Source organism: Tinamus guttatus, unplaced genomic scaffold, assembly GCF_059628265.1.
Source record: "Tinamus guttatus ecotype Peru unplaced genomic scaffold, ASM5962826v1 Tinamus_guttatus_pri_ptg000209l, whole genome shotgun sequence".
NCBI classification, from domain to species: domain Eukaryota; kingdom Metazoa; phylum Chordata; class Aves; order Tinamiformes; family Tinamidae; genus Tinamus; species Tinamus guttatus.
Window position 1 is genome coordinate 1,918,141 of NW_028288743.1, and position 16,816 is coordinate 1,934,956.

At 38.3% G+C, this 16,816-nt stretch overlaps 1 protein-coding gene across 1 annotated transcript in view; it reads left to right on the forward strand.

Annotated features, from left to right (window-relative positions):
• RSU1 (Ras suppressor protein 1) overlaps positions 1-16,816 on the forward strand; it is a 105,556-nt gene that overhangs the window by 20,436 nt on the left and 68,304 nt on the right. Inside the window, exons 4-7 of the mRNA XM_088524337.1 lie at positions 8,907-9,027; positions 12,953-13,071; positions 14,562-14,644; positions 14,915-15,029. Of these exons, the coding sequence (XP_088380463.1) occupies positions 8,907-9,027; positions 12,953-13,071; positions 14,562-14,644; positions 14,915-15,029 (438 nt within the window). The remainder of the gene's footprint in view (positions 1-8,906; positions 9,028-12,952; positions 13,072-14,561; positions 14,645-14,914; positions 15,030-16,816) is intronic.

Here is a 16,816-nt window from a genome sequence, read left to right on the forward strand (position 1 = left end):
GGTGGTGATAAACAGTATTTTATTTTTGCTGTTCTAATTCACCTTAAGCTTAGATGATCCTGTACTTGCTAGTTTCACTGTAGTCTTGTGCTGCCTTTAAGCGTCCTCAAAAACTCTCTGATATTCATAACTTTCTGCTGACTGTTTTTATGAATTTGCTCAGCCTCCTTGCCCAGTGTCATCAGACGAGTGAAGGATGAGAGACTGGGAACAATTATCCGGCTTTTGACACTTCCATTTAGCACCTGTTGTCATGTTCTGCCGTCACCGTCCTCCTGGGTTACTGCCCTTTGCTCTTTCCTGACAACTTTAACCTCTTTGAGATACTCACCTGTAACCCTTCCTCATTCCTACTCCTTCCCTTTTTGGTAGAGGATCCACTTGCTTTTGCTGGTAGCTGCCATTTCCATTCCGTCGTTTTGCTCCCAAGCTCCCTTTGTGCACCTAGTCATATTCCTTCTTTGGCAGCCACATAGCTCCTCTTTATCACTTTATCTTTTGCATTTTGCCTTCTTCCAGCAGAGCAGTTATCACACAATTCAAAACTTCTAGATGTCACTTTCACATTAAGCTGCTGCCTTGATAAGTCTCTTCTCTCCTGGACTTCAGATAGAGAATAGCAACTTTTCTGGCTGTATACCTGAATGCATTTAAGGTGCTCCAAGGACAACTGTAAACACTGCAATGTCTGTCCTGAATTCCTTCCCAGTCTAGATTTGTTGTTTTCTCCAAACTGTGAAATCTGTTACGGTGTCTCTCACTTTCATTGTCTCAGACAGTATGCCTGGTTTAAAGTTATTTAGGTAGCAAACTTGCTGCATTATGGGAGAAAATAGATGCCCATATATTCCTTTTCCAACAGGCAAAAAAGCTTATGTGCTCTTCTCTATTTTGGTTCTTTTTGGTTTCCTGTGGTAAATTCTTCTGTGCTATGGTACTGATGTGGTGTACCCACAAGTTGGTGAAAACAAGGTGTTCATAAGAGTGAAACTACCAAAGTCTTGTCCTGACAAAGGACAAGACTTCTGCCTGCCACAGTGGCCTCTTGACCATCCTTGGAAGCGGCAAGTTTGTTAGTTTGCTGCTTTTCTCCCTGGAAGAAAAAGATAAAATCTCTTCATTCTATAAAGATGCACAAGGTCAAGCATTTGAGCTTTCTATAATATAATCTTTAGCTTTGAGAGAATGAAGCAGAACTTGGGAAGGGGCATTGCATTGTCATGGTATGCACAATTAAATCACTCCAGTCAAAGCATGAATAAATAGGGTAGGTGCTATGTGGAAACAAAGTCAATTTGGCATCCGAAGCAAGCATGTATACTAAATATAGCACTAGGCACATTTTTTTCCCTCGTCTTTCACATAGGAGTAGTTCAGAAATTGTGGGTTGTTCTTTCATTAAAAGGCACCTGCAAACATGTTAACTCCTTTTTGCCAGTCTAAATGTTTTTTTGGTGTGTTTTGATACAGAATTCTTGTCGTCTTTTCCCTCTGGTAGTTTGAAGACAAGACACTAGCTCTGGTAGTTAGTAGTTAATGTCTTGTAAAAGACGTGCATTTCCCTTTATCTGTACAAGTCATAAAGTAAAATTGTTGGAAATTTCTTGTTATCAAATATAGACTATTTTGAATTTGCCGTCTTCAAAGCTAGTGAGTTTTGTGTAAGTCAACTCATTTCATTAAAGATTTTAGTCCTGTATCATCTTAAAGAATTTACTGTCTAACAAGCTGAGAGGGGGACTGTTTTTGCTGCTAACATTGAGAAGACAGATTTGCTCTAGACTGAGGGGAAATTTGATTTAGTTTTGTGTACTTGTTTTTTCTTTTTTTGGTTTCCATTTTATGTTCTTCTGGTTACTCTAGTAACGTGTGAGGTCTGACCTTTATCTGTTTGAGACCTGCTCTGTGGACTGGAGTAAAGCAGATGCTGGCAGAGGGGAAGGTGAGAATACTGAACTTCGACTAGCTTGATTTAAGTAAACCTTCATGTTGTGCAGTTGTGTGAAACTCTGAAAGGAACATGCTAAAATAAGTCCGCACCTGAAAGACTCACCGGTACTTGGGGAGACCATTTGTAATTGTGTTTGGTGGCAGCTTAATAAATCTCAGTTTAATGCTACTAAAATTATTTAGCCTGCAGAAGTTGTGTTTTTTTTTTTTTTTTGTCAACTTCATTCACCAGTTACCATTCCCTGCTGTTCAACTATCAATTCACGTGGATAACTTGACTTGTAGCAAGAAAACTTGCCACAGGTCTTTTTTACATGATGTATCACACAATTTTTTTTTTCTTCTGACATAAGAAGAAAATAGTAAATCACCTTGGCTGTACTGTGTGCTCTTCATTAAGCGACTACTTAAGGCTGAAAACACTATGGTCCACTAAAACTACTTAGATATCAAATTAATTTGAAAAACTTGGCTAATATTTTCTTCAGGATTATATGTAAAAAAGAAGGGACAAGTTTATATTCATGTCTTCCTATCTATGCAGCCTGAAATAGTGCTATCCTTTTCTGCCATAAAATGAGCTCTCAAGAATTGGATTTTTATCAGCTATTTGAGTGGTAGCAGTTCCGTTAGTTGGTGAATTTTCAGTCCTCTCTAACCCCTGTCCCTGCTTCCTAGTTTTTCTCTCCAGACTCTTAGGTGCATCCTATGCCCTTGTCTCTGAGAATGCTTAGGTTGTCCTTTCTGTTGCTCTTTACTAGATGCTACTTCATTCCCAATCTGTTATTTGTTTCCCAGTGCTCATAACGTTTCTCCTTAGACTTTGGCTTCTAAATTAAAACTGTTCATTGATTAAATTGCTTCGTTAGCACAGTAGCAGATCAGTGAACTATAGTATAATCTGGAAGAACATGTTCATAAGAGCATATTCCTAACTGCCGTGTTTCTGTGAATAACTGTTGTAAAAAGCTCTGCTGATTTCTGGAAAGAGCTGAAGACTGGGGAGAGAAGTTTGGTTTTAATGTCTTCAGTGTATCCATCTTTGTAAGAGTGGGCAAGGAGGGCAAAAGGGAAAAATGGAACTAAGTAATGTGTAAAATAAGTACTGTATGCTTCATTTGGGAAAAGGATTCTCTTAACTGCCAAATAAGATATCAGCATGCCTATGAATATTTAAAACAAAAACTGTGTATTTTCCTTCCGCTAATTCCACCTTCATTTTGCTGTAGTTGATTGCTTCTCTTCCAGTAGGAGAATCCTTGTCAAATAAATCCAAACATGACATCAGCTCTATGAATACAGTTATACTGGATGTTATATATTTAGTCTTTTCATACTAATTCATTATATATTTAGTATTTTAAAATCCTCCTCCCCCATGAAATGTGAGTTACATTTCATGTCTGTGTGGCCTTTATTATAAGGGATCCTTACTCAGGAAAAGTTTCTATTGAAGGTAACTGGATTAACAACAGCTTGCAGAATTGTGTGTATTATATCGTAACCAACAGGTTTTACTTCAGATTTAAAAAGTACATTCATGCTTCTTCAGGAGAGAGGAAAATAAAGCAAAACAAAACAAAGCAAAAACAACTCAATTTGGATTTACCTTGGACTACCAGGACTTCATAAGTTCTGTATTATTCTCTCTACTGTGTGTTACTCTTGACCAGTTTATAAGTGGAACAACTTAAGGAACTGGCAGAGTCATATAAATTTCTTTTCTGACAAGTAGTACTATTTTAATAATTCTGGATAAATATTCTCCCAGAACCTTTAAGGACTTGGAATACTACTGAACATCATGTTCTTAGGTACTGCATAATTAGTTCATCAGCTAAAGAAACATTCTGAAAAACTGCAGCTTATAATATTTCTAAAAATGTGAATGCCAAAGAAAAACTTACCTTACATAATTAAATTTCTTAATTCACTTGAAGGCTGATTCAAAACCTGCTAAATTTAATGGAAGATTTTCTGAAGCCATTGACTTTTATATTTATTGAGGCAGAAGTAAGCTTGCTTGTACATAGTTTTATGAACAGGCAAATGTTAGAGATACTGTTTTCCGGGCTGCAAGTTTTTTAGGAAAAAAAAAAAGGTTTAAAATATAAGGGAATTTGAATGCTTATCTCAGTTTAAATGTCATTTTCCTTTCTCATGGAGACTTGTATTTTTACTAAATTATTTTGATTGTCTACTTGAGTGGCTATTTACATCTTTGTCGCTTTCTCAATCTAGGCTTCCTACTCTAAAATTTCATAGAATTTTGTTTTAGCAAGTACAGGAATTTGAGATTGATATTGTACATCATTTACTACTAACTACAAAATCTGGCAAGACTCTACCTTCTAGATGAAAAAAAAAAAAAGAGTTAATCCTGCAAGCATGTGAGTGTGCTTACTTTTAAAACTGTGGGGATTCTTTTTGTCTTCCAGTATTTCACAGAAGATCTAAGTGGAAAAAATCTTGGTGTTTGTTTGTAGAAACAGAGTTTCTCAGAACTTTTTGCTGTATGAAGCGCTCGGCTGCTGCAAGATGAATTGTACTTGAAACCTCCATCAGTGTCAGCAGTAGCAGAGTGGAATTGAAAAGAAAAAAATAATCCTAGATACCAATATACCTCCTTTTGGCCTCTTCTGTTTTTTTCCCTGTGATCTGCCTCCTTTCACAGCTGCTGGATGTGCAAGAGGGGCTGGGTGGAAGTGTCAGTCAGTGCTACAGTTCTCTTATGGGAGGAGGGTTACCTCTGAGCCCCCTGGATTTCCACACCTACTCTAAAAGCTGTAAGTGTTTTGCTCTACACGATAGATGCCTCCAAGAAAAGGTCTCTAGCCCTGTATCTCTCCCCCAACAGAGAGCAACATCAGACCTCTAGGAAAGAGTAATCCAGTTAGATGTCTACTGAGAGCTTCTAGTTCAGAACATGGTGAAAGAACTTCAGTTCAGATCCAAGATGCTCAATGTGGAGCTACTGAGGCTTTGAATTCTTGCCGTGTTTCAGAAACATATCAGAGCTCTTCAACATCTGCTTCTTATGTTGAAATAAAATTTGGAAACCTGCCTTGAAAGAAGGGCTGCTCTGATTAGGATATGGTATTTGGTTTCCTAAACAATCACCGCTAACCTCAGAAGGTGGGGGAAAAAGGAGCCTATTTGTTTTTAAGCCCTTTGAAACATAACAAATTGCAAATTTGACTCCGCAGAAAGTCCTCTTATCCTGTGATGTGCAGCTTGTAGATTCTTTCTCTTTTAACCATGCTGTTGAATTCAGGGTGAGGTCTGTGGCTGTCACAGTGAATCCCTGTATGCAATCTCCAGAACTGAATGGGAGGAAGGAAGCTGTTCCTGCCTTCATGAGCTGGGTCTTGCTATGAATGGTGCTTCATGAGCTGACTGAAGCTTCACAGGAGGATGCAAAGGCATTGGACTGCCAAATTTTACTGGCATTTGCTGAGGAGGAGTTTAGTTGTTAATGACACTGGGCAGCAGATGGTCTTAAAAGAGTTGTTAAGACACTGTGGATCTTACTGTAAATATGTGGGCTGAATGGAACCAAGATGCTGACAGTTCATTCTCACAGCTCGTGATGAGAGGGTGACTTGAGTGGATTTTAATGTTGCTAGAACATGAATTTCTTAGGATTTGGCAGTCGGCTATATATCTGGGAAGAATTTAGGAATGTAATGGTAGGATGCTAAGGGCATGTACTTGAAGCAATGTAAAGTTCAGAACAGAGAACTGTGTTAAATACCTAGTAAGCCTTTCTTGACTACAATGTCCCATCTATAGACTTGAAGATACTGGGCCTCTGCAGTTTTATCTAAAAGACTGGTCTAAGAAATAATTTTAGCAGTCTTACATTTGAATACAAGAGAACATACTTCTGTATTGAAGATTAATCTTATTTGTTGAAGCAGAAAATAAACTTTAATCGGAAAAGATGCCCTCTTTCCCACTGCAGGCATGTTTGGACTTGTTTTCCTCCCCGACCAAACATCTTCATCCCCTCCATCCGAAGCAGAAAGTACTATAATGGGATGGGATATTCTGTCTTAACACAGACATAATGTATGTCAAAATTCTTTGCTAAATTATTAGTCTTTCCCTCCTCTCAATCTCTTTACCCATGCAGCTGGCTTGGAGAAAATAATAGCAGGAAGAATAATATACTGGTATCCTAAGTGTGATTCACAGGATGAAATCCAATATGCAGGAATGATACAGGTATATCAGAAACTTAACAGACAGTGTGCAAGGCCACAGCTGCTGCTGTTCACAGGGGACTCCTGCTCTCACTCCTGCCCTGACAAAAGAAAACCAAATGAAAAGCCTCTGATAAACTACCCAAGGAAGTTTTCTCCCGTATTCACAAGTGGGATAACCAAGCACAATTTGAGGCGCTGAAGGCAGTAACCCGTTTAAACTATGGATCATTTTCATGCTGTGATCTTTACTGCTTCGTGAACAAATGTCTGGAAGGCGCTTTCTTCCTAAAACTCCTTCCTTAAACTCCAGTTAAAACCTTTTTCCAGATTCTTTTTTCTTTTTCCTCAAATAGTGATATAGTTTTTAAAATAGTTCATATTTTTCCTTGAAATAATTCTCCCTCTCTTCACTGCCTCCTAACTTAAGTCATAAGAAACATAATACAAACTTAGGAACTCCTTTATTTTCGGGGAAAGCCATCTATTAGATCTTTTGGACAGGGCAGGTCCACTAAATGAGTGTCATTAGTGCAAATCAGCTCAGGAACTCAGTCCAACTTTTTGTAGCTTATTATTTGGACCCTAGTGGGACACTTGGACAATATTTTATTTTCTCTATCCTGACTTGTTCACAGATGCAGAACAGTTTTGCATATGCAAAACACTGATCTCCACAATTCAAAGGCTGTCAGATAACTAAATCCCCTGTGAATGGGGCTGCCCATTCCCAGCACCAGTCAGCTGGGTAAGTGCGTGTCCTGTGCTGCTGGTTTGCTTTGCTTTGGGATAGAACTAAGGAATTGTCTCCATAATCTCACAGTTTCTGCAGTCCTGCCTCACATGAAGATCAGAGACATTCCATCGGCTTTGTGTCTTTTTGACAGCAGTAATGTCCTTGGAGTAAGATGTTCCTTTTTTTTAGCTGGCTTGGAGAACTTCCAGTGCCTTAGATAATAGTCTCTTAATTTCTTGATCATCTTGTTGCAATGATGGAAATACAAAGCTGACAAAACAGACAGCCCAGATGACCTGACTGTGGGTCTTTTGCTTCTGTGTTCCCACAGCCTGGCTCTGCATCACAGTGAGCATAGTTTGAGGGATTAAGTTGAACTGATTTTTCTTCTAGCAGAGTGAAATCTTTCATCTTGTTAAAGGCGAGAACCTTCAGACCAGGATTTAATTGCATTAGCAGTGGAACAGCAAGAGAACAGCATTGGGGTCTCAATTGCTTAGGTTCTGTGTCTAAACTAAAGCCTTTATTTGCTAGTACTCTGAATTTTTGTTGTGAAATGAATGCAGTATCACTAAACAGCAGAAATAGAGATTGCCAAGTCATCTCATTGAAGTCAGATTATCAAATCTAATTTCTGAAAGGAAAACACTTTAATAGTGGTAATTGCTGTTCTGCTGAAAAATTGAGACTGAAAACATCTATATTATGTCAATTAAAATCCTCACTTAACTTTGGGAATAATTTGAAGAACTTTCTGAAGGCGAGTAATTCTTACCGTCATTGACTGGCAGGCAGGCACAGGCCGGGAGAACCTACCACAGATTAAGGGCTTTTAAATACTCAATTTGCCTTTAAAATGTATGCTAAGCAACTCCTGCAATGACTATAACCCTTAATAGTGAATAGTATTTATGCAGTGTAATTAGAAGATTTGTTAGAGATCCCACTATTGTGAACAATGTAATTATGCTTATAATCTACTAAATGTGACATATTATAATGTTCTGCTTGGTAAACATTATTGACTTCTTTCTAAGATGGAGGTTGCCTCGTGCCAGCAAGTAAAAGAAAATGAGGGCCTCAAAAACTTGCAGTTATTTAGATGTGCACTCTGGGTTTCTGATGCAGTCGAAGTTAACACCGAGCGAAGGTGAATGCTGAACACAGGTGCAAACTTCAGTGCAAGCAATTAGTCAATCTTCTCCTATGTATGCTTCATCTGTGTGCTTAAGTCTCTCTTTAAGGAGAAAAAAAAGGTGGAAATTTAAATATCCTTTAACCTTTTTCCTCCACAGGCATATTCGTGCTATGCTTCTGTGTTATTTTTTCATATTTCTAGATAATAACGAGACACTGATCTGTTACTGAAGTAATGTAATAATTGATGTGTACTGATCAGTTCTTCAGTTATGGGAGATAATAATTCAAAAAATGGCTTGACTGAACAATGCATCATTTAGAGTTGAATTTTAATTGTAACTTTTAAATCATAAATGGATAAGAAATTGGATTACCTAAGCAGTGAGCAGGATGGGCTGTTGCTTGGAGTGAGCTTCTGTTTCAGCTTTGCTGCCAAGGACTAACTACTAGTGTCATCCACGTTTTGACCCATAATGTAGTGATCCAAATATCTTAGGTGCTGTTCTTTTGAGTATTGTGTGTGTAGTTGGTGCTATGCAAACATAGAAATACCTCTTCCTTTTTTTAGTTTATGAAAACATTTGTGGTGCTTGTCTATCTTTGCAGTGGCTTTTTTGTTAGTCAAAATACCTTACAACACTAGCAGTCCTTTTCTGAAGAGCAGTTGCTGTCAGCGATGAAAACAGATTCCAGATATAAGAATCTTTAAATAAAAATGACTTTTATTTCAATACCTCTTAGATAGTGTTTTCTGCGACCCTGTTTTTACTGCTAGCCATTATACAAACAGAACAAAAGACAGGTGTCACTAGAGCATCTGCCATCTAGATTGCTTGTTACAATTACAGTCTTTCACTGTGAAATCTTCTTCACAGCTGTACCAGCAAACATCGCAGACCTGAGAAACATAGAAGTGCTCAACTTCTTCAACAACCAGATTGAGGAGCTGCCTACGCAGATTAGCAGCCTTCAGAAGCTCAAACACCTTAATCTTGGGTGCGTATCTTAATGCAAAAAAATGCTGTAATAGAAATGCTGTCATACCAGTTGCTACAACTGGATTTAGAACTGGATTTTTTGTTGAATTTTTTTTTTTGCCATTAAACTTTCTCTTTGAAAGTGTTTATCGCAGCTGCAGTTGTGGCTTCAGAGTCTCTACATAGTGTCCTGTATACCAGTGATAACTGGTTGTGCATTTCAAATACTCATCTCTGCTACTTTTTTTTTTTTTTTTTTTTTTTTTTCCTATTCCTGTAGTGTGGCAGTCCAATTGAGATCAAGTCTCCTGGATGTCATGGATTATTTTGTTATGTATTCGTTCACTGTCTTGAGCCTGGAAATGCTTGCTGCCTTCATGTGTCATAGAGCCCGAGATGCTGTAGCTTGAATTCTTGCTCCCTCCTCACCCCCAGGCTCTGACACTGCATTTACAACCCAGGTTTAGTATTGTAAAATGGGTCTGCTTCAGGAGTTGTTGTGATGGCTGTCTTGCTTGTGGAGTCAACAAAGGGGAAATTGCTCTGCACTCCTATCTTAGGATATTTTTTTTTTTGCACTGTCTGTGGCATAGGTACCCACAAGGCATCAAAACTGTACCTTACCTTGGGGGATATGGGAAGCCTGAATAAGAGCAGAGAATACTTTTGGGAGGATTTGAGGGCAGAAGGGTCAAGTGATGAGGAGGGAAAAGAGAAAGTTTGCTAGGGTACTGAAAGTAAAAATCTGGAGAGCATCTGTGACACCATTTCTCTGGCACAGAATCAAACACTGAACTTCTACAGGGCAGAAAAGTGCTGGCCAGGGACTTGAGCATGAAAAGAGCACCAGATGGAAGAGGAGATAACATTCTGCCTATTGTGGGTAGGAGTCTGCTCTTTCCATTCATTGCTTACAGAAAGGAAGGTAAAGAAGCAGTGCCATTAACTTTGCCTGTGTTGCTGGTGAAAAAGGAGCTGCCTTTGTTAGTTCTGTTTGATGCAAAGGGCAGCCTTTAAAGCAGTGATAAGTCTGCAGTAGCAATGACTGACATCCTTTAGACTGTCTAATTTAATAGCTGCTTCTATAGCACTAATATCGGGTGCCTGTCCTTAGCAGGACAAGTGTCCCTAACTTCCCACCCACTGGCCCACTCTGTAGCAAGACAAGTCCTCCTTACATGGATATACAGTTAATATGAGCAGGGCTCTTCACAGAAGAACTTTGACAGAGTGAGATTAAGACTTCAATTCTGCAGACTTCCACTGGGATTTGGTACTTTGCAAATGTTTAACTAATGACTCTTGCTACCTGATCTGCCTTAATTACATGAATAAGTTTGTAAAAGCAGGGTGTAGCTGATTTGCTAATGGTAAAGCCAGTCATCTCTCTCCTGCACATACCTAACAGAGCCTTGTTACAGTATTATATTCTATAAACTGTATGTTAAATCTGTTTTCATAAACAATGTGTGGAGATTACATTGGCATTTGTTAATCTTCATGTTGTGATCTTAAATACCAATCAATGTACGTGTGCATACAGGTGAATGAGGTAATTCTAGTTACCTTATCATGTCAAAAACAAAGATACAGATACACGTTGGATCATATTTAGGCCATTTAAGTAGAGACTTGGAGCAATACAGAACAACTTACCCATGGTATATGCCTAAAAAGAGTAAATAATTTAAGTACTTTTAAGGTTTAAAAGCTTCTCTAAGTGCCTAAGCAGAGCCTTTTAATGTTAGTGTTGCAGTTCCCAAATTACTGTGTTCATTACTATGACTATAAAAATTAAAAATTGTGGTCTTCTGCTGTTCCTAACATTGTCACATCCTCAACATACAAGCTCAAGCTCTGAAACCTTCATTTTTCATTTCCCCATATCTAAGTAAGGAAGGGGCCGGCAGCGTGAAGTTCAGGGCTCTCTGCCGTGGATATCCCTGGAACAAAGGAAGTTGTGGGAAAGGTGTTGTGGGAGGAAGAGGACAATAGTGACAATGGATTGTGAATCCCTGGAAAGCTCATGTGCACTTGCTTCCTCACTGCTGCTGCCAGTACCCACCCCAGAGTCCCAGGATATGGGGTATTTTAGCTCCTCTTTATTTTGGGGAGATTTGAACCTACAGCTTCGTGCTGTCCTAGGGCTTCGTTCTCCTGTTACAACCTACTCTGTGTGGAGAAGCTCTTTGTGCCTCCTTCCAAAGTTAGGCTTTGATGGGAAGAGTGTGTAAGTCATGGATCCAAAAAGAGATGGATTCTCCCTCAACCTGTGGCTCACTCGTCAGGAATGAGGACAAAGAAGATTTTATTTGAAATTTAACTCCAAAGAACTGATCTGTACAATTTCTTATTACAATTGGGCTTGTTTATGGAAAAGTGGGAGAGGTGAGATGAGATTAGTATGAGAGAAACTAAGAGAAAAGATACACCTCCTGCCTTAGTTCTTATGGATGCACAGTTACAGTATGGAGGTTGCTTTTGCTTTTCATTCACAATATTTAAAAGAACTTTTAAGATGCAATGGGGTTTATTCACTTTCCTGTGGATATCCTTTATCATATTTACCACACACTATAACTGTTTGGTGAACACTGCATGTGGGAGAGAAGACCCTAGAGATTAAAGCAGGAAGTCTTTGCTAATTTTGAGTACACAGTTTTGTCAAAGCTTTAACTTGAGTTTTCAATTTTTAGCATTATATGGCATTCTGTGTATTCCCCTTACGTTTCCTGTAGACTTCAGTTGTGGCTGTTAGAAGTTGAGTCAAATAACTTGGGAGTTAAGAATATTTCTAGTGATCACAAGTGAAAATTCATGTTTGTTTCCCATCACCACATAAGAATTCTGACAGATGAACAATAAAATCCAGTTTGTTAAAATAGCTATCTGCGTGCGCCTGTTGTTTTTGCACTTTCAGACACAAGTGGCAAATGAAGCAGGATTCATGCAAGCGCATTATATATTTGGTATATAAGCATTAGAGATAAGAGTTTTAAGCTGCTGGTGCTCTTCCTCTCCTGTTGTGAGCATCCAAAGCTCTGTCTGTGTGTTGAAACTAAGGTGGTATCAAGAGTACTGCCATCTCCTAGTCTACCTCTTTCACTGCAACAGATCTAGGGATGTCTGGACCTCCTCCTTTATTTCTTTTGAGTTCAGTTCAAACTTACTCTCCTTTCTTGAGCTGTCCTCTCCACGTTATCAGAAAAATCTTTTCCTTTTGTTAGTTGTTAGTTTTTACATGTACCTCTGGCTGTTGCCTTGTGAACTGCTATCCTCAACCCCCTAACAGTGCTCGAAGGTAGCTGTATTTAGACTTAAGTCTCATGAAACAAATTGACATTTGTTTCATGCTCCATGGGCACCTAATGATATCTAATGATTAAAAAAAGAAAAAACTAATCATAAAAATTTGCTGATCTTGAGAAGGGACTTGAGCAACAGTGAAACAATGGCTATCAGCAGTATACCACTGAAATATTCCTCTTTGTGTAGTTCTTCATTCTGGTATCAAAATACAGTATGAGCGAACTATGGCAGGTGGTAAAGATGTAATGAGATGCAAAAGTGCAAACTGTAGTGTAGCAAGAGGGCCTAGGCCAGCTATCGAGGACCAGCTTGCTCTGTACGCTGCTTAGCTTGACCATAGCAGTGTGGCTCCTGTCTACATTTGCTTCATGTTGAAGGCACGGTGTTTTGATAGATGGAACAAACTGAATCCCATATGAATGCATAAGATTTGGGCATAATTCTGGAAACAAGAGAGTAAAGGTCTACATTGCAAAAAGCTTTCTCAGTATCTCTTAACATGAAACCCTCTTCAAGAAATGCTAAAAATGAAAGAGAAATGAAAAAGCAAAATTTGCTCTTGTTGCCAAATTATTATTCCTACCAAATGAGTTTAATTCTGGTATCATGTCCTCTTCTTTCCTCTTCACTTACAGCATGAACAGGTTAAATACCTTACCAAGAGGATTCGGATCTTTACCAGCTCTGGAAGTTCTTGACTTGACTTACAACAACTTAAATGAGAATTCTCTACCTGGAAACTTCTTCTATCTGAGTAAGAAACTTTTTTAAAAATCTATAAATTTTCTGCATATGATACTTTGCTTTCTGCAGGCAAAATTTATTTCCCAGAGCCAAACTCCAAAAGAATTTTTCAGATATTTATGCTTCTCTTCTTTGGGTCCTCTTGAATATTTCTCCGTAGCTCAGCAATATGTATCACTGATATATAGTCACCTGACACCACTGGACATGAGAGGACTTGGTTAGTAATGGTATATTTTCTTCTGAGTAATATTTCCTTGAGTCTTACACTTAGTTAAAACTTTACGGAAACGGGAAAACCACAGGGAAGGATAAATAGTTCAACTGTTGTTTGTTGATTCTGAAAATGATTGGGTTCTTAAGGGTTCCTTATCACCACAGTTTTAAGAGCTTGTAAGTATTTCAAATGTCTGGTGTGTTAAAAATAGGCTAAGGTTACAGTGCTTGGCACTGGAATGGCAGAACTTAGCTGACTGTTCTGTACATTAAATAGCATGCCCATTTAGTTAAAATAAGTGCCTTGTAATGCATATATGCAAAAGGACTGAGTTAGTATTGCCTAAGCAACTTGAATTCTGACTTTTTCTAGCTTTCAGTGATTCTGCTGCCTTACAAATCCTTTCAGGTACTATGCTGAAGTGACCTCAGGATCCATGCACTAACCAGCAAAAGGGACAGATAAGGGGAGGGGAAGGAATGCTGCAGTCCATGAAAGATTCATGACTAACCAGAGAGTGGGAAATTTTAAAGTTATCGTTATTAAAAATATTCTTATGTGATTACATGAAAAGGAGAGGCAGAAACTGCATAAGAGAAATGATATCTTTCTCTGGAGGAGAGGAGAAGGTTTTCTCACCTGGATGCCTGCCTTCAATAGTTCTTTGTATGTCTCCATTTACATTTTCTTGCAAACTGACATGTATGCTCATTCAATAATATCAAGCTACATGATTATCCGAGGTCATCCTTTTTCTCTGCAAATTTCATAGAGACAAAGCATGAAAATTACAAATGAAACAATTTGAGTTTGCTGTATTGGGTACTTATTCTGTTTTAAGGTCCCTACCCAGTGTTAGGTCATGCTTTCTGTAGTGTTAAATACAGATGTGCATTTGTACAAAGGAAAAAAAAAACACTGCTTTTTTATGCTTATTTAGGATGCAAATTGGGGTAATAAGAATCCAGGCAATAAAGAATAATGACTCTATCCTGACAGCCGAGCATTGAAACTGTGTGCCAGAACCTGCCAGAGTTTACTATTGTAGAAATTGTTAATTGTGTCAGTTCTTTTGAATATAGATGTTTTCCTGAACTCACCAACAATACAATAACCCAGTAAATCTAAGTTTGACCTGCTTGTTATTATTGTGTGCCCTGGGTATGTCAAAGGCTTTTCACCAAGTCAGGGTTATTAATCAAACCTGACTCCCTTTTATTGATTAGACCTCAAATGTTTGGGTTATATGTCACCCTGTTTATATATTGCTATTTAATTTGCAGCCACCCTGCGTGCACTCTATCTAAGTGACAACGATTTTGAAATCCTGCCGCCAGATATTGGGAAGCTCACGAAGTTGCAGATAGTAAGTAATTTATCTAAATTCTTGGAAAATCAATTCACTTTCACAATGCTTGTAGGAGTGGAATCTAGTCAATTCGAGTAGTAGTAAGGTACGTTTGCAGGAGTAGACCACTACATCTAGAACTATTTCTTATTTATCAGCAGACACTTGTAAATAAATCGGAAGAATTGAGCATTTGAGGGAAGGGTGAGGTAGACGGAGTAGGTTTCTGTTTTAAGCTGCTTTTATGGTAACCGAAAATTGTTCTGACCACTTTATATTCCCTCTTAGCTGAGTCTTAGAGACAATGACTTGATATCACTGCCTAAAGAAATTGGTGAGCTCACTCAGCTTAAGGAACTTCATATCCAGGGAAATCGACTAACTGTGCTGCCCCCAGAACTGGGTAAGATTGTAGACAATCATTTATTTATTTGAATAATTATGATTTTGATGTACTGTGTTTCCTCTTGAACAAAACCAGTTGGTAGGCTTTAAGAAATGCTTGAGCTGAGATCATCATTGCTGCTAATATTTTTTCTTCTCTCCGAAACACTCACTGTCTTTCCCTCTTGCTGATATGCAGGAGAGACCAGAAGATGCAGCAGGTTTGGCTTTATTAGATTTTTACATATTTTGTTTCTTGTTGTTCTGTCAATCTGTATAAAATATCCTGTGTAGTATAGCATATATTGAGTGTTGGCTCTGCAGCGTTATCCTTGTCTCTGACTGAGGGTCAGCAAACACTTAGTGTTGAAAACACTATTTGCATCAGCAAAAATTACATTGAGCAGAGATGACAGCAGTAGGGGAGTGGCTTTATGTGAATCTTTCTATAAAAATGGGAATGTGGTCAACTGGAGAAAATATGGGAAAACTGGAGGCTTTTTTATTTTTCTGTTTCAGTAGCCTGTCATTTTTACTGAGTTTCTGTTAAAACAGTAAGGTTGGTTGCTATACTTTGAATCTGTGTTTTCTGCCATTTGTAGAAGGCTAAAAGTAGCCTTTTTGATTTCTACCTAGCAGGTAGAGTTTTTCTTTGAAACATACAAATTCATCAAGGTTGATATATTTGTTTGAATAGTTCATTTTATGTGAGAAGCATTAGCTTCACTAGAAGTGGGCAGTTTGTGACAAGCCTGAATTGAGTTTAAAAGTCTCTCATGACATGCTTTAAAATATTTTCATTGAGAGTAATGCAGCAGCATCAGTTACCTGTTACACAGATATTTCTCCTTGTTTCCTGTCAATGTGGGCTGTTATGTCAGGATACCCTCTTGTTCCCAATAGTTCCTTCCAAATAGTATTTCCTAAAAGCAAATAAAGTAGAGCCTGAACTGTCACACGTTACAGCAAAATTAATTGTTGTCACAAAAATAGGCTTCAACCCATTCGAGAATGCAGTATTTGGTATCCCTGTACATAAATGTGATAGTGTACATTGTATGCTTCATGTTGCATGTGATATTGCTAAGCACTTTGTTTTAAACAGCACAGGAAAAGACAGCTTTTTTTCACAGGGCAAGGGAAGTAAGTTTGTTTTGGCTTTGTTTGTTCATGCAGCTTGTTTTTGTCTGTTGTTTTTTCACCTTTATCAGGATAGCAAACTACTACTTTGCTTCTCACCACAATGAGAATAAAAGTTTCTCTCATCTCCATCGCTCCAGATGTTCATGTGTTAAAATCTGTAACACTGGTGTATTCTTTCTTTAGCCTTTCGTCATGGTCATGTTTCGTTTCTTTCAACTTCCAAAACTTTGGAAGTGTGCAGTATCTGTGAAGGTACCTTTCTGTGGATTCCTAAATCACAGCTTCGGATTTTTCCTGAAAGTGGAATTAAACGTTGCACTGAGTCTGAGCATCATCTGTGGTTGATTAAATGCTCTAAACACTGCTGTCTTACAGTCACAATAGCAAATTTGCTTCAAATGGGTTTAAAATCACTGTCCATACCAAACAGAAACGCTTGAAATGAAATTATTTGTGTTTATCTTGCCATGACCTGCCAAATTCAGAATAGGCAAGGGAAGCATTTCTCACTTTTAGCTGTCATTTGTTTGCACTGCAGAGCAATACCATGATCTGGCAGAAAAAGAACTTGTAATTTTGATTCACCAGGTCAGGATGAGGTACATTGACACAACTGAAATGCTGATCACTTCTCCTCTTTACTACTCAACTGAACTTTTATAA